The sequence below is a fragment of the Bombina bombina genome, chromosome 6 (assembly GCF_027579735.1).
Source record: "Bombina bombina isolate aBomBom1 chromosome 6, aBomBom1.pri, whole genome shotgun sequence".
Taxonomy (NCBI): Eukaryota; Metazoa; Chordata; class Amphibia; order Anura; family Bombinatoridae; genus Bombina; species Bombina bombina.
In genome coordinates, this window is record NC_069504.1 from 718,552,124 (window position 1) to 718,571,641 (window position 19,518).

The window sequence follows — 19,518 nt, forward strand, 5'->3', positions numbered from 1 at the left end:
GCTTCCGGATATTCACTGTTTTGTACAGGCTTTGGAAAGTGTTGTTCCTTTTGGCCATCTCTTCTGCTAGAAGAGTTTCCGAATTATCTGCTCTTTCTTGTGAATCTCCTTTTCTGATTTTCCATCAGCATAAGGCAGTTTTGCTAACTTCTTTTAAATTTCTACCTAAGGTTGTGAATTCTAACAACATTAATAGAGAAATTGTTGTCCCTTCTTTGTGTCCTAATCCTAAGAATTCTTTGGAGAGATCCTTACATTGTTTGGATGTGATAAGAGTTTTGAAATATTATGTTGAGGCTACTAAAGATTTCAGGAAGACTTCTAGGAAAGGTCAGAAGGCTTCTGCCATTTCCTTGGCATCTTGGTTAAAGCTTTTAATTCATCAGGCTTATTTGGAGCCGGGTTAGGCACCGCCTTAGAGAATTACAGCTCATTCTACTAGATCAGTCTCCACTTAGTGGGCTTTTAAGAATGAAGCTTCAGTTGTTCAGATTTGCAAAGCAGCAACTTGGTCTTCTTTGCATACATTTACTAAATTCTACTGTTTTGATTCAGAAGCAGTTTTTGGTAGAAAAGTTTTTCAGGCAGCTGTTTTAGTTTGATTCCTCTGCTTATGTTTAAGTTTTTCTTTTCATTATGAGAATAAACTTATATTTTGGGTTGTGGATTCATTTTTCTCAGCGGAAAATGTCTGTTATTATTGTATCCCTCCCTCTCTAGTGACTCTTCTGTGGAGTTCCACATCTTGGGTATTACTATCCCGTACGTCACTAGCTCATGGAATCTTGCCAATTACATGAAAGAAAACATAATTTATGTAAGAACTTACCTGATAAATTCATTTCTTTCATATTGGCAAGAGTCCATGAGACCCACCCTTTTTTATGGTGGTTATGATTTTTTGTATAAAGCACAATTATTTCTAAATTCCTTTGTTGATGCTTTTTACTCCTTTCTTTATCACCCCACTACTTGACTATTCATTAAACTGAATTGTGGGTGTGGTGAGGGGTGTAATTATAGGCATTTTGAGGTTTGGGAAACTTTGCCCCTCCTGGTAGGATTGTATATCCTAGCTCATGGACTCTTGCCAATATGAAATAAATGAATTTATCAGGTAAGTTCTTACATAAATTATGTTTTTAATAACCTTTGTGCTTTTAGTGGAATGTCTTCATTATTATAGGAATAATGATCATTTAAAAAAAATAGTGTAATTCTTACGCAACTTTTTCTGGATTACTGCAATTATTTTCTACCAAGTATGTTTCCTGTAACTAGCATAAATTTATCATCACGCCCTGCAGATGTTAATACATTTTTTCTTTGTTAATCAGCTTCTCTTCTTTTTTAAACAGCTACATCTGGAACGTCTCACTCAGCCAGTATTGTTGATCTGAATGAATTGAGGAGTAATGGTAAGATGGAAAAATGCCACAAAGCCACGACAAAGAAACCATTATGAGCTAACCCATACTTTGTATTTGGTTTTGAAATGAAAATCCACTTGCTCAATGCTCTACTGTTAAAGTGAAAAAAACAATTTCATGCTCTGATTCATTAGAATGTATAATTTTTTTACTACTCGTGTTGTAACTCATGCCACAAACTGGTCCATCACATGATTCAGATGGAGAGTGATTTTGGGAACAATATCATAAACAACTGGTGTGGAGCTAAAAATGCACTTTTGAGGAAGGGAAAAACCCATATCTTAAAGGGACGGGGGAAAAAATTTAACTTTTATGATTCAGAACATGAAACTTACCAATTTACTTTTATTATCAAATTTGCTTCATTCTCTTGATATTCTTTTTTGGAAAAGCATACCTAGGTAGGCTCAGGAACTAGTTGCTGGCTGGTGTTTGCACATGTATGCTGGTTGTCATTGGCTAACTCGATTTGTTCATCTAGCTCCTAGTAGTGCATTGCTGCTCCTCCAACAAAGGATACAAAGAGAATGAAGTACATTTTAAAATAGAAGTAAATTGGAAAGTAATTTAATGCTTTATCTGATTCACAAAGGAAACATTTTGGGTTTCGTGTCACTTTGAAGTCCTATTAGAGAGCCGCAGAGAATTGCTGGTCCTGAGCAGGAAAGAGTCATGAATGCCAGGGTTGTGCAACTACCACTGACAATTTGCTTATCAGCTATTTCCTGCTTGGGACCAGCAATTATCTGTGTTAAACACAGAGCATGTAATTTTTTTTTTTTTTAAATATAATTTTTATTGAGGTTTATACAAAACAATACAGGCATCTAGTAATATAACTTTCAGTTGTTTAATAACATAAGATACCTATGTAATCAAACAAGGCATAATAATAAGACAGCTATTAAGACTAAGCAAAGAAACACTATCTGCATGACTTCTCTATTGTGACCACAAGCAATATAATGTCTCGTCCGACCGGGAAGATTGACAGCTCCTGCCCGGGCATAATTGGTTGTGAGCGGACAGGGGGCGGGATTGCACATAAGGGCAAAATAGCACCCGTAAGCAATGCTGAATTCCACCAGGGGAATTCAGCCCACCGGAGGCGAGCTGCGGCAGACAGGGGCACATATATGAGCCCCTGTCCGCCGCAGCTTGATAAATCAACCCCATAGTCTCTGCTCAAGTCACATAAAGTGATTATCTAGTGGCTGCAGAATCTCAGCCTCCTATTTATTTAAAGACTCCATACCCAATCTATTTAGGACAGGTCTGTATACATAAACACAAACACATTATATATACTGCAATGCAGCAATTGGCTGCAATTGTTCACAAGTAGCAGTGGTCATTTTTAGAAGTCTGAGTGTTTAACCTCAATTTAAGAGATATGAATTGGTTTTCTGTTATGTACAAGCCAAACATAGGTCTTGTTTTCACCATTCTATATCTTAAAGGGCCAGTTTAACCTAAAATGTCTCCCCTTTAATTTGTTCTATTTTACCTGCTGGAGTGCATTTAATCGTTTACAAGTAGCTCATTTATATTTGTGAAGCAGTTAGCACACAATTGTGTGTGTGTGTGTGTGTGTAGTAGCTGCACCCCCTCCCCTGTCTGTGAGAGTAAGCTGAGCAACTGGAGCAGCCATGAAGTTATTCTGTAACAATGACAGCCTTTTCCCAGCAGTTATTGTAGCAAGCGTTTTTATGACTTGATAACAAGTTTTAAAGATAATAATATATTTTTGTGGTTGAATGAAAGTTTTCAAAGCAACAAACATGCAAGTATTTGTTTGAACAAAGAAATGTCTCATACCCTATAGATGAGGAGAGAAATCAATAAAAGACATTTTTTTTTTTTACAAACTGGGCTGGGTACACATCCCATGTCAATGGCAAAACTGACAGCTCTGGTACTCTCTGGGCATTCACAGAGAGCTAAATTCTCATCCCTCGACTCAGACAGTTAACCCCAGACAAGCCTAACTGCAAAGCACAATAGGGAGAGATCATACATAAATAGAGAAGTGAGGCAATAATAGAAGGGATAAGCCGAGTGTTAATTTTAAAAATATGAATTTGACTCACATTATTTATAAATAATGTAATTTATTTCTCAGTTCACTAGAAAGAGGAAGACGTGTGTTGTAAGATTACTGGTTAACATATTATTTTAGGACAGATTTATATGACTTTAAATATAAAGACTAATATAATTTAAAGGGACAGTATATTGTAAAATTGTTTTCCCTTAATGTATTTCCAATAAGTTGCAGAGTATAAAATGTATGAGAAATTGTATTTTCAGGTTTATTTGTGTATAAAAATTGTCAGGCTTTCATTATGAAGGGAGCTGTGACTCCTAGTTATTCTCTTATATTGAAAGGAGCTGCCACTCCCAATTTGTTACTGTTAAAGGGACACTGAACCCAATTTTTTTCTTTTGTGATTCAGATAGGGCATGCAATTTTAAGCAACTTTCTAATTTACTGCTATTATCAAATTTTGTTTGTTCTCTTGCTAGCTTTATTTGAAAAAGAAGACATCTAAGCTTTTTTTTTTGGTTCAGAACTGTGGACAGCATTTTTTTTATTGGTGGATGAATTTATCCACCAATCAGCAAGAACAACTCAAGTTGTTCACCAAAAATGGGCCGGCATCTAAACTTAAATTCTTGCATTTCAAATAAAGATACCAAGAGAATGAATTAAATTTGATAATTGGAGTAAATTAGAAAGTTGCTTAAAATTGCATGCTCTATCTGAATCACGAATGAATTTTTTTGGGTTCAGTGTCCCTTTAAGATTTACCCTTTTTTGTGACAGATGTGATTCTTGGGGAATTAGAAAAATTCAGAGCTGATAAATTCTATGAGTACTTTAAATGATCAGATATGATATAAATATTTGAGATTTATGTATGCCGTATTGTACATGCTTCTGTTAGATATTTTTTTTTTCAATAAAAAATTTTAAAAAGAAAAAAAAGTTGTCAGGCTATTAATTATCCCTGTTTTTTGTTTAATATTATAATTATATTGTTAGCTTTTACCCAGGGTGTGTTCATTGTAATACAAATATGGACCTATAGAATAAACATTCAAAATTATCCCTTTAAGAACCAGGTTTATGAACATCAGTAAGGCTTATTACCCATAGTGATTGTAGACAATTTCTAGTATACCACAGAAAAAAAACCTTAAAGTGCCATTATACCCTCATTTTTTCTTTGCATAAATGTTTTGTAGAAGATCTATTTATATAGCCCATAAAGTTTTGTTTTTTTAAAATGTATAGTTTTGCTTATTTTTAAATAACATTGCTCTGATTTTCAGACTCCTAACCAAGCCCCAACGTTTTATGTGAATACCGTCAGCTACCTTCTCCAGCTTGCTCCTGTTTGTGTAAAGGGTCTTTTCATATGCAAAAGAAGGGGGAGGGGGGAGTGTCTTATTTCCCATTTGCAGTGGGCTTTCCAGCTATCTTTTCAACAGAGGTAAACTGAGAGCTTCTAAGTAAGTTTTTAAACAGTTTTATACTGGATTTTTATATCGGTATCTGTGCATCTTATTCTTTATAGTAGTGTCTATTGCATGCACTTATATGAAAATTAGTGTATACTGTCCCTTTAAGGCCTCTCTAATCAAATGCTTACAATTAGAAAGGGTTTATATTTTTTTTTAATCTCAGTACTTTTGACCCTTTTGTCTGATTGATCATTGTTTTTGTAAAGAATTAAACAATGTTTAAATGTTTTATTATAGCAATATTTTTTACTAATAAAGTAGTTTTTTTTTTATTAGTTGAATAATATTACCACTATCTACAGAGTAGATGATTTGGTGGATGTAATGTATTCATATATTATTTAATGTGTCAGTATGGTATATTTTAAGTTTATTTAATATTGTATTCTGCTTTAAGATTTAAAAAAAGCTGGAAAGCTGTATTCATTGGTTATGTGAAGCGATTATATATTGGTTATATAAAGAGATTACTTCATTATTTACAACTGCAAAGTATGATTTGGTTTTGTGCAGTCCTCAGTTACACATTAATGCATTTCTGCATTGTATGTGGTTTACATGTGTAGTTTCCTTTTTTAAAGGGACATGAAACCCACATTTTTTCTTTCATAATTTAGAAAGAGCATGTCATTTTAAACAACTTTATAATTTAATTTTATTATCTAATTTGCTTCATTTTCTTGATATGCTTTGCTGGAAAGCATATCTAGATAGGCTCAGTAGCTGCTGATTGGTTGCTGCACATAGATGCCTCGCGTGATTGACTCACCCATGTGCATTGCTATTTCTTCAACAAAGGATATCTATAGAATTAAGCAAATTAGATAATATAAGTAAATTGGAATGTTGTTTAAAATTGTATTCTCTATCTGAATCATGATAGAAAATGTTTGTGTTTAGTGTCCCTTTAAGCTTTATGGCTTAGATCGGGCTGATATATATTGACAACGTGGTGGATGTAGCTAACAGCCCCCCTTTACATGCTTTTCCTAGAAGCTAATGAAACTACCAGAGAGTAGGGCAGGGGTCAGCATATCGGTTTACAATTTAGGATCTAATAAGAATATTTAGGAGCCAGATAGTGGTATTTGTATATAGATATCTGGAGAATAACCCACAAATTTAGGAGCCAGGGGTTAAAATTCTAAGAGCCAGTGGGTCCGTGGCTCCTGGGTATGTCAAGAAATTGAGTAGGGTATCACCAAACCATGACCAAGCCACAGCAGAACATGTTGTTGGGTCTCTCCTCTCAGCAGAGGTAGCTTGTTCATGTTGCCCTTTTGGGGATTAATTACAAGTTCAACCATGCCTATTGTGACATTAATAATTGATGATCGTGGCATTGCACTATTTGTATAGGAGATGTACTTTTTCTGGCTTTAGACATTTTTTATTGGTTACCTAAAACTAGTATATACACTGGTATTTGTAGACTTAAAAAAGGACATGAAACCCAAAAATATATCTCTTACGATTGAGATAAAGCATAGAATTATAAACAATTTTCCACTTTATTTATTTTATTTGTTGAAAAGCATACCTAGGTAGGCTCAGGAGCTGAGAGCTAGCTGCTAATTGGTGGTTACACATATATGCCTCTTGTCATTGGCTTACCAATGTGTTCAGCTAGCTCCAAGAAGTGCAATTCTGCTCCTTCAATAAAGGATACCAAGAGAATGAAGCAACATTGATAATAGAAGTAAATTGCAAAGTTGTTTACAAATGTATGCTCTATCTGAACCCTGAAAGAAAATGTTTGGGTTTTAAGTCTAAGTATGTTTGATAGTTTTTAATGAGTGTTTTTATTATTGAGTTTATGAATAAAATACGGTTACATCATCACATAGAGTAGTTAGTGTGCATTTAATTTTAATACTGCATTGATTTGGAACACTGTTGTGTCATTGTGACTGTTTGTTTGCTAGAAATTTATAAATGACTGGTATTAGTAATCTGAATTTAGTATTTTCCTGTCTTTGCAGTTGCTGGACTTGCATTAAAACTACATAAGATGGAAAATGCATCAAAAAGTAAGGTTACAAATATTAAAATTGCATCAATGTGTTATTGAATAGTAATTATATATATATATATATATATATATATATATATATATATATATATATATATATATATGGAAATACAATCTTCTGTATATTCCTTTTTATAAAAAAAATGCTTCATTGGGAAGCAAAGTACTTACATTTTAGAATAATGAACAACCTTCTCCACACCCCCAAAGTTACCATAAGCTCTCGGACCATTGACAATAAGAAGCTAGATACAGGTGTAAACTTGGCGTACATTTTTGTAAATAAGTATGGCCTAGATTTAGAGTTGGGCGGTAGCCGTGAAAACCAGCGTTAGAGGCTCCTAACGCTGGTTTTAGGCTACCGCCGGTATTTGGAGTCAGTCAGGAAAGGGTCTAACGCTCACTTTCCAGCCGCGACTTTTCCATACCGCAGATCCCCTTACGTCAATTGCGTATCCTATCTTTTCAATGGGATCTTTCTAACTCCGGTATTTAGAGTCGTGGCTGAAGTGAGCGTTAGAAATCTAACGACAAAACTCCAGCCGCAGAAAAAAGTCAGTAGTTAAGAGCTTTCTGGGCTAACGCCGGTTTATAAAGCTCTTAACTACTGTGCTCTAAAGTACACTAACACCCATAAACTACCTATGTACCCCTAAACCGAGGTCCCCCCACATCGCCGCCACTATATTTAAATTTTTAAACCCCTAATCTTCCGCTCCGTACACTGCCGCCACCTACGTTATCCCTATGTACCCCTAATCTGCTGCCCCTAACACCGCCGACCCCTATATTATATTTATTAACCCCTAATCTGCCCCCCACAACGTCGCCGCCAGCTACCTACACTTATTAACCCCTAATCTGCCGTTCGCACGCCGCCAGCTACATTATAGCTATGTACCCCTAATCTTCTGCCCCTAACACCGCTGACCCCTATATTATATTTATTAACCCCTAATCTGCCCCCCTCAACGTCGCCTCCACCTGCCTACACTTATTAACCCCTAATCTGCCGAGCGGACCGCACCGCTACTATAATAAAGTTATTAACCCCTAATCCGCCTCACTCCCGCCTCAATAACCCTATAATAAATAGTATTAACCCCTAATCTGCCCTCCCTAACATCGCCGACACCTAACTTCAAGTATTAACCCCTAATCTGCCGATCGGAGCTCACCGCTACTCTAATAAATTTTTTAACCCCTAAAGCTAATTTTAACCCTAACCCTAACACCCCCCTAAGTTAAATATAATTTTATTCTAACGAAATAAATTAACTCTTATTAAATAAATTATTCCTATTTAAATCTAAATACTTACCTGTAAACTAAACCCTAATATAGCTACAACATAAATTATAATTATATTGTAGCTATTTTAGGATTAATATTTATTTTACAGGCAACTTTGTATTTATTTTAACCAGGTACAATAGCTATTAAATAGTTAAGAACTATTTAATAGCTAAAATAGTTAAAATAATTACAAAATTACCTGTAAAATAAATCCTAACCTAAGTTACAATTAAACCTAACACTACACTATCAATAAATTAATTAAATAAAATACCTACAATTATCTACAATTAAACCTAACACTACACTATCAATAAATTAATTAAATAAAATACCTACAAATAAATACAATGAAATAAACTAACTAAAGTACAAAAAATAAAAAAGAACTAAGTTACAAAAAATAAAAAAATATTTACAAACATTAGAAAAATATTACAACAATTTTAAACTAATTACACCTACTCTAAGCCCCCTAATAAAATAACAAAGCCCCCCAAAATAAAAAAAGGCCCTACCCTATTCTAAATTAAAAAAGTTCAAAGCTCTTTTACCTTACCAGCCCTGAACAGTTCCCTTTGCGGGGCATGCCCCAAAGAATTCAGCTCTTTTGCCTGTAAAAAAAACACATACAATACCCCCCCCAACATTACAACCCACCACCCACATACCCCTAATCTAACCCAAAGCCCCCTTAAATAAACCTAACACTAAGCCCCTGAAGATCTTCCTACCTTATCTTCACCATACCAGGTTCACCGATCGGTCCTCGGAAGTCTTGATCCAAGCCTCGGAAGTGTTGATCCAAGCCCAAGCGGGGGGCTGAAGAGTGACGTCCATCCTCGGGCTAAAGTCTGGATCCAAGCGGCGGCTGAAGAAATCCATCATCGGGCTGAAGTCGGAAGTCCATCATCGGGATGAAGTCTTCTATCAAGCCGCATCTTCAATCTTCTTTCTTCTGGAGCGGAGCGGAGCCATCTTCTTCCAAGCCGACGCGGAACATCCTCTTCAACCGATGCCTACTCGCCGAATGACGGTTCCTTTAAATGACGTCATCCAAGATGGCGTCCCTCGAATTCCGATTGGCTGATAGGATTCTATCAGCCAATCGGAATTAAGGTAGGAATATTCTGATTGGCTGATGGAATCAGCCAATCAGAATCAAGTTCAATCCGATTGGCTGATCCAATCAGCCAATCAGATTGAGCTCGCATTCTATTGGCTGTTCCGAGCGGACCGCACCGCTGCGTTAGGAGCTGAACGCGGCTTTTTTGCAGGTGTTAGGTTTTTTTTCAGCTCAAACTGCCCCATTGTTTTCTATGGGGGAATCGTGCACAAGCACGTTTTTGAAGCTGGCCGCGTCCATAAGCACCGCTGGTATCTAGAGTTGCAGTGGCGTTAAATTATGCTCTACGCTCGATTTTTGGAGCCTAACGCACTGAAAAGCCAGCCCTTCTGTGAACTCTAAATACCAGCAGTATTTAAAAGGTGCGGGGGGAAAAAAGCACGCGTAGCTAACGCACCCCTTTGGCCGCAGAACTCTAAATCTAGGCGTATGTGTTTAAAAAAATACATGCACAAACATAAATGCTGAAATATCATGTAATGGTGGTCCATAATCTCATAAGAGCACTTATGCACAGTCACAAGACAAGTGTTGATATGTTGTATGGAACTTACAAATAAAGTAAAATACAAAATGGAAGGAGAAATGTAGAATACCATGTATAAGATTTGAAAGCAATTTATGTCAAGTTTACAGAACATCTCAGAATATTAAATGTGGACTAATATGCCTGGTTTTGTGTATATATATGTATATAAGAAATCTAACATTACATTTGCATATATACATTATAACTATGTTTTTTGTTTGATATATATATATATAGACACACAAACTAATTCTCAGTCCTGTCACAGAGGCGTCCTGTGAAAGCGGCTGGTCGACCATCGGTAACAACTGCTACTACTTTTCCAGCACAAAATCTAACTGGATGAAAGCACGGGCTATGTGTATGAAGAAAAACAGTGATCTGGTTGTAATAAATAATAAGGAAGAGCAGGTGAGGATTTATTATTTATGAACATCTGTTGCAGTCACCAGCAGAGACAATAATTCCACTAAAAGCTACCGTGCATGTAAGAGCTAGAAGAAGCTGTTCATGTGAAATGCATGTGTGCATGTTAATATTTTAGGATTCTGCTTAAAGGGACATGAAATACAAAAATGAAACTTTCATGATTGACATAGAGCTTGCAATTTAAAAGGGACACTGAACCCAAATTTTTTCTTTCGTGATTCAGATAGAGCATTTTAAGTTACTTACTAATTTACTCCTTTTATCACATTTTCTTCATTCTCTTGGTATCTTTTTATAGTAAAAACCTGTACAAGCAACATTGATTGCCAATAAACAAGACAGAATCCTTAACAGTTAAATCCAAATCAAGAAGATATGATTGCAAATAAAAATCACATTTACGAATAAATCTAGACCATATATTCCTATATGCATCTAAAATGACATCAGTGGCAATTTCAGAATGTATTACACATGCACAAGATAATATAATTAAATCACCTTGGAATGCTCACAACCATGTTTGTTACAGATATTTAGCCTATAACTTGTGGTCAGGTGAATATCATTTACTACATAGTCAATACAATCGTTTTCCAACACCAAAATAGTGTTATTATTTGGATTGTGAATGCTTACATTATAGGAAAATGCATATCAGGTGCCAATAAACTGCCTATAAACAAGATCAGTAAGATTGAAATTGAATAAAACACAAATAGACAAAAATGACACGTTCCTCCAATGCCGAGTGCAGTGAGCTAAATCACTGACATACACTCAGTGTGCTTCCTACAGCACAAAGGAGTGCAGCTTCAATTGAGAGTACCATTTGTTTGGGAAGAGGTTGCCCCATTAAGTTTGATTGATCTACATTAAGAGGCACCTTCTTGTCTTTTTGTGTTTTATTCAATTCTACGTGGTGAAAGAGGAGAGCAGCCTGCGGGGAACATTCTTTTTGGGAACATTGGAACATGAACCATTATTGTTCATATATATTGGATATTGTCATTCTATATTGACTATATTATATATATACAGCAGTATATGTTCATTATATGAGACATTTTCTACTCATTGGTGCCCCCTAGATTCTAATCAGGAAGTCATTTATTCCAAAATGTAAATGAACTCCAAGCAACAGTGAAATAATTAATTTGGCATTGTATGTCCCTTTACGCTAAGAACTGTAAAATATTTGTCAAAAATTTGTCAAATAATTAATTTTTTTTTAGCTACAAAACCTTTTTTTTTTAAAAAAAAATAAAAAAAATTAGTATTTGTTTTTAAATGTTTTCATTTCTGAATAACTTTCCGGTCTTTGATGTAAACTGATCTATTTAATTATACTCCATTAGGATTTTATTTCCGGAAGAACCAGTAGCATGAGATATTGGATCGGCCTGTCTGATTTGGATGATGAAGGTGTATGGACATGGGTGGATGGGACAGACTACGAGAAATCATTCAAGTAAATTTTTTTTTGTAATTACATAAAATGTAATAGAATTGGATTTCCTAGCAAATAAATAATTTTTGCTTTCACTGCAAATGCAGATTACAATTTATTTATTATTATTCTACATTAATATTTGTCACTCTTCTGTGTCTGTAGAACAATGACCTGGATTGTTAATGGGACAATAAAGTCAAACTTAAACTTTCATGTTTCAGGTAGAGCAATTTACTTTTGCTATCAAATTAGCTTCATTCTCTTGGTATCCTTTACTAAAAAGTAGACATGTGCATTGGCAACATTTTTGATTAGGCCGAATCTTTGATTCTGATTATTGACAATACTTTGTATCAAATATTCAGTGCTCATGCTATTCGTCTTTCGGCAAATACCGACCATTTACATTCATCGAAGTTAAACAAATGGAAACGTTCACCTGTAGCTTTGTGCTTAACTTTAGCCATGATAGCTGCTCCTCTTCTCCACAGAGCCCAGCTGGGCTAATAGGAGGCTTGGTGTGGCGGCTCTAACAGGAGGCTTAGCGTGGCAGCTCCCATGGCCTGCACTAAAGACCGTGCTAAGCAGTGTTCCCTCTAAGGCCAGTTTTGTGTGCGGCCCAGCAGTGATACAGTTAATTAGGTAACCACACCCTGCAATTAGCAAACACTACACAATGCAGGTGGCAAGGTATGGTTCTCTTGTTAACTGTTTCACTGCTGGGCTGCACACAAAACTGTCCTTAGAGGGAACACTGGTCAAAAGCCTCCTATTAGAGCATCCAGGGCTCTGTGAAGAAGAGGAGAAGGTTAGCGCAGCTATCCAGCACGCTAAAAGTAAATATTTTAACTATTTACAGGAAACGAATAATGACCAATTTGTCATGATTTATTAGTTTTCTTTACATTTCAATGCTGCATTTGTTTGGATAAAATTTGTTTTGTGAAAACGAGACGAATATCCGTGTATTGATAATGAATTTTTTACAAAATCAATGCACATGTCTATTAAAAAGTATAACTAGGTACATTCAGGAGCAGCAATGCACTACTGGGAGCTAGCTGAATATATATGGTGAGCCAACAACAAGAGACATATATGTGCAGCCACTTATCAACAGCTAGCGCCGAGTAGTGCACTGCTGCTCCTAAACCTAATTAGGTAGACTCTTCAACAAAGGATACCAAGGGAACAAAGCAAATTTCATAATAGAAGTAAATTGGAAAGTTGTTTAAAATTGCTTGCCCTATCTGAATGATGAAAAAAAAAATCAGAAATAAGAGAGAGAGATATTCTCATATCCTACTTCTCTATAAAAGCTGCTAAATCTATATCATGGTTTGGACCTACCGGTTCCATGGTACCCAACTTATGGATCCAGTAGGTCTCCCGTTGTCTAAGCTTAATTAGACAATTACCTCCTCTTAATATATTTTTAATAGGCTCAATGGCTCTAATGCTAAATCCGAGTTTGTTTTTGTTGTGTGCTTCTAAAAAATGTGCCAACAAGCCATGTGTGTTTATCCCATTTTCTGTCACATAGATTACAAGTTTGTGAGTTCGTCTTTTAACGCTGAAAATATGGTATTTTCAGTGATAAAACAGCACCACAGCCATTACAAGTCCTGTCGGTATAGGTGTACTGCAAGCCTTTTAGCCTGTAACGCAACGTCAGTACCGCACTTGTAAAAATTACGTTTTTTAATGGGATTACCTGGTATTACTAGTTTTGCGTTCTGGCTAAAAAGCGAGCGTTACAGTCTAAAACGATAAGATCCGTAACGCCATCTAAAGTCAGTAGTTATGAGTTTTACTCTACAAAGCTGTAACATAAAGCTCTTAACTAATGTGTTAAAAAGTACACTAACACCCATAAACTACCTATTAACCCCTAAACCGAGGCCCTCCCACATCGCAAACACTATTTTAAAGTTTTTAAACCCTAATCTTCTGCTCCCGACATCGCCTATTCCGCCGCTCCCCGACATCGTCCCCACTATAATTAACATATTAACCCCTAAATCGAGACCCTCCCGCATCGCAAAAACACTATTTAAATATTATTAACCCCTAATCTGCCATCCGCCCACATCGCCCCCACTATACTAAAGTTATTAAGCCCTACACCGCCGCCACTGTAATAAACCTATTAACCCCTAAACCGAAAGCCCCCCACAACGAAATATATTAATTCAACTATTAACCCCTAAACCGAAAGCCCCCACATCGAAAAAAAACTAGTTTAAAATAGTAACCCCTAAACCTAATGCCCCCCTAACTTTATATTAAAATTACAATTTCCCTATCTTAAATTAAATTAAAACGTACCTGTCAAATTAAAAAAAACTAACGCCTAGATTACGAGTTTTGTGGTAAGGTAAAAAAGTAGCGTTAACAGGTCCTAACGCTGCTTTTTTATGCCCGCTGGTATTACGAGTCTTGTAGGTATAGGTGTACCACACACTTTTTTGGCCTTAACGCAAACTGACTTACGTAAATTTCCTAAAACCTTTTTTCTATGGGACTTCCATAGCGCTGGTATTACGAGTTTGTCTTGGGAGGCCAAAAAGTGAGCGGTACAGTCTATACCGACAAGATCACTAACGCATTTTAAAGTCAGTAGTTACTAGTTTTACACTACAACGCTGTAGCATAAAACTCATAACTAAGGTGCTAAAAAGTACACTAACACCCATAAACTATCTATTAACCCCTAATCTGCTGCCCCTAAGGCCCTCCCGCATTGCAAACACTAAAATACAATTTTTAACCCCTAATCTGCCACTAGAATAAACATATTAACCTCTAAACCGCCGCACTCCCGCCTCGGAAACACTAGTTAAATATTATTAACAGCTAATCTGCCGCCCCTAACATCGCCTCCACCTACATTATACTTATTAACCCCTAATCTTCTGCTCCGGACATCGCCACAACCTACATTATATTTATTAACCCCCAATCTGCTGCCCCCAACATCGCCGCCACCTACCTATATTTATTAACCCCTAATCTGCCATCCCCAATGTCGCCGCCACTATTCTAAATTTATTAACCCTTAAAACCTAAGTCTAACCCTAACCCTAACACCCCCTAACTTAAATATAATTTAAATAAATCTAAATAAAATTACTATCATTACCTAAATTATTCCTATTTTAAACTAAATACTTACCTATAAAATAAACCCTAAGATAGCTACAATATAACTAATAGTTACATTGTATCTAGCTTAGGGTTTATTTTTATTTTACAGGTAAGTTTGTATTTATTTTAACTAGGTAGAATAGTTACTAAATAGCCATTAACTATTTAATAACTACCTAGTTAAACTAAATACAAATTTACCTGTAAAATAAAACCTAACCTATGTTACAATAACACCTAACACTACACTACACTTAAATCAATTCCCTACATTAAATACAATTAAATAAATTAAATTAAATTAGCTAAATCACAAAACCCCCCCACTAAATTACAGAAAATAAAAAACAAATACAGATCTTTAAACTAATTACACCTAATCTAAGAGCCCTATAAAAATAAAAAAGCCCCCCAAAATAAAAAAAAACCCTAGCCTAAACTAAACTACCAATAGCCCTTAAAAGGGCCTTTTGCGGGGCATTGCCCCAAAGAAATCAGCAACCTACCTACACTTATTAACCCCTAATCTGCCGCCCCCAGCATAGTGGCGGCGATGCTGGGGGCGGCAGATTAGGGGTTAATAAGTGTAGGTAGGTTGCGGCAACATTGGGGACGGGAGATTAGGGGTTAATAAATATAATGTAGGTGTCGGCGATGTTGGGAGCAGCAGATTAGGGGTTAATAAGTGTAATGTAGGTGGCGGCGATGTCCGGAGTGGCAGATTAGGGGTTAATAAGTATAATGTAGGTGTCGGCGATGTCGGGGGTGGCAGATTAGGGGTTAATAAGTGTAATGTAGGTGGCGGCGATGTCCGGAGTGGCAGATTAGGGGTTAATAAGTATAATGTAGGTGTCGGCGATGTCGGGGGTGGCAGATTAGGGGTTAATAAGTGTAAGATTAGGGGTGTTTAGACTCTGGGTTCATGTTAGGGTGTTAGGTGTAAACATTAAATGTGTTTCCCCATAGCAATCAATGGGGCTGTGTTACTGAGTTTTACGCTGCTTTTTGTCAGCCGGCAATCCCCATTGATGTCTATGGGGAAATCGTGCACGAGCACGTATAACCAGCTCACCGCTGACTTAAGCAGCGCTGCTATTGGAGTGCGGTATGGAGCACAATTTTGCTCTACGCTCACTTTTTGCCTTTTAACGCTTGGTTTGTAAAAACCTGTAATACCAGCGCTGTAGGTAAGTGAGCGGTGAGAAAAAAACTGCAGGTTGGCACCGCACAGCTCATAATGCAAGACTCGTAATCTACCCATAAATTTAAACTAACAATTAAACTAATATAATTATTAAACTAAAATTAAACTAACTACCAATTAAATAAAACTAAACTACACATTAAAAAATCCTAGCACTACTCTAAAAATTACAAACGATCTAATTACAAAAAAATACTAAGTTCCAAAAAATAACAAACACGAAAAAACAAAAAATTAAAAACGAAATTATCCAAAATAAAAAAGAATTACACCTAATCTAATAGCCCTATCAAAATAAAAAAGCCCACCCAAAATAAAAAAAACCCTAGCCTACAATAAACTACCAATGGCCCTTAAAAGGGCCTTTTGTGGGGCATTGCCCCAAAGATATCAGCTCTTTTACCTGTAAAAAAACTAATTCTAAAAAAAACTAAGCTACCCATAGCCCTGAAAAGGCTCATTTGTATGGGCATTGCCCTTAAAAGGGCATTTAGCTCTTTTACTGCCCAGACCCTAAACTAAAAAATAAAACCCACCCAATAATTATATAAACATAATTCGTTTTACAGTTCAAGAGATCCCTGATTTTATAGGCAGACTCATTTTCTGCATTTCCAAAACTTTTGTTATTCTTATCCAAATGTTCGAACTTTACATAAACACCAAAAAACTTGTTAGAAAACTTACTCTGGTAAGACATTTTAAACTTAAAGGGACATAATACTCATATGCTAAATCACTTGAAACTGATGAAGTATAACTGTAAAAAGCTGACAGGAAAATATCACCTGAGCATCTCTATGTAAAAAAGGAAGATATTTTACTTCACAATCTCCTCAGCTCAGCAGAGTAAGGTCTGTGTAAAAAGTTATAATTCAGCTGCTGCCCAGCTGCAGGTAAAAAAAATAAAAAATGAAGAAATGAACTGCAGCCAATCAGCATCAACAGTACTGAGGTCATGAACTCTTTTACTGTGATCTCATGAGATTTCACTCAACTCTCGTGAGATTTCATAGTAAACTTCCTTAAACTGAATATGGAAATAATATAAAAAGAAATTCCTGAGGAGGAAAAAACTTAAGAGGATGCGCTTGGAACACAGGTTATCAAAGTAGGACCTAACACTTTATGATTGGGTTTGTACCCGTATGCATAAATAAAAAAATATAAACAGCACAGTGTTTGGTATGTGTGAAAAATTAATAATAATGACGAAAATAAATTGTGAGTAAAACAAGTGCTCAGGACAATTTGTGTATAATATTAGTGATACATTGAAATAATCAGATATCACAGATAAACAATGATATTTGTGGCGATGAGTAAAATATATAAAAAGTACTTATCAATGTCCCAAAAAATGCTGTGATGTAAAAAATAAGTGTCCAATCCTAATATGTGAACGGTGATGTGTTCAGGTGTTTGGCGTGCTCCTCTTGTGTCCCTCGGTGCGATGGGTCAGGGTGTCTAGAATGGAAGATAAACAAGGGGCGCCAACATAGTGTGAATCGTTAAAACAACAAATATAAAAGTGATGTGCAAAAAACTACTCACAAGGAAAGTGGCACCTTAAATGAATAAGGTGCGATAAAGCAGGCTGACATTCAAATTCCAGCAGTCAGTACGCTGGAGGTCTCACCCAGAGGACCTGTGGAATCCAGATAGGCATCTAGAAAGTAGCATCCATGTTTTTTAGGGCCAATGGCCGGACCAGGTGAGCTGCAAGCTGATAGGTGTTCTCCTGCTGCACTCACGCCACCGAGACTTTTCTCCAAAACTGACAGTGTCAGTGTATGAAAGGTTCCGTGGTAAAAGTCCTGTTTCAAAAACAAGTGGATTGTGGAAAGAAGCAAAAATACCGGGTCGTGGTATAAAACAAACAGTATTTATTTTGCAACGCGTTTCTCAGTCTATTCCAGACCGTTTCATCAGGCATAATCATAGTTAACAATAGAGATCTATTTAAACCCACAGTGACCCGGAATTGAAACAAAAGGTCCTATGTTTGTAATACCCCACATATTCTGGAACTTTTAAAAGATACTGTATGGCAGGATAATTATGTATAGGTCACAATGGACGTGAGTTCATTGTATACATCCATACCCCATGATTTGGGAATCACAGCAGTAAAATATTTCCTAGAAAAATGTGGCTTTATAAATAGCAATCAAATTTGGTTTTTAGAAGAGTCTATTAGATTTATACTTATGAGGAATTATTTTATGTTTCAAAATAAGTATTATCTATAGAAGACTGGTACCGCAATGGGTACAAAGTTCACCCCAAACTTTGCGAACCTCTACATGGGGTGGTGTGTGGATATGTATATATAAAACACCCAGAACCCATACAAAAGTCATAACATCAAGTGGTACTGCTATATAGATGATGAACTCATTATCTGGCAAGGAGAAATGTACCTATTGAATGATTTTTTTAAATATGCCAATATGAATTTGTTGAACCTCCACTTTACGATGGATTATAATAAGGAAAAAAATATGTTTTTGGACCTAGGGATTGCCCAGGAGAATGGTGGAACATACACTAAGACACGAATGGGTACAGTATATACATGCCCGTAGTGGGCACCATGCTAAATGGATACAGAATATTCCCTTTGGGCAATTTCAGAGGGCCAAACGTAATTGCTCGAGGACACAGGATTTTCTTGGTGAAGTAGAAGTTATCAGCAATATGTTTTTAGCTAAAGGTTACCCAGAGCATGTAATAAAGAGAACATCTAAGAGCATATGTCTTTTTATATTTACACCTTTGAGTCACCAGCTCCAATTACGCATGTGCAAGAATGGACAGAATATACGTATATGCATTTGTGATTGGCTGATGACTGTCACATAATACAGGAGGAGTGGAACTAGACTTAACTTTGCAATTTGTCAGAAAAAAAAATCTGCTATTCACTTGAATTTCAGACTAAGGGGCAGAATTATCAAGCTCCGAATGGAGCTTGATGCCCCTTGTTCCATCGAGCCTTCAGGTTTGCCTGGAAACAGAAGTCTGCCTGAGGCCACTCTGTCCGCAGCCGCTCTGAGGCCGCGGACAGAAATCAACCCGATCGAATACGATCGGGTTGATTGACACCCCCTGCTAGAGGCCACAAATCTGCAGGGGGGCGCATTGCACCAGCAGTTCACAAGAACTGCTGGTGCAATGATAAATACGCTGTCGGCATTTATCGATGTGCGGTGGACATGATACGCTACATCCCATCATGTCCGCTCACACATTAATAAATAGGCCCCTAAGGGGTCGATTTATTAATGTCTGGCAGACCTCATACGCTGCAGCATATCATGTCCGCCAGACATCACTGA

General features: G+C 36.5%; 1 protein-coding gene across 2 annotated transcripts in view; it reads left to right on the forward strand.

The window, feature by feature from the left end:
- Positions 1-19,518, forward strand: part of LOC128663537 (hepatic lectin) — a 95,748-nt gene that overhangs the window by 67,644 nt on the left and 8,586 nt on the right. For both annotated transcript variants that reach the window (XM_053717910.1, XM_053717911.1), the window contains exons 3-6: positions 1,359-1,418; positions 6,944-6,991; positions 10,213-10,355; positions 11,732-11,844. In XM_053717910.1, the coding sequence (XP_053573885.1) occupies positions 1,359-1,418; positions 6,944-6,991; positions 10,213-10,355; positions 11,732-11,844 (364 nt within the window). The remainder of the gene's footprint in view (positions 1-1,358; positions 1,419-6,943; positions 6,992-10,212; positions 10,356-11,731; positions 11,845-19,518) is intronic.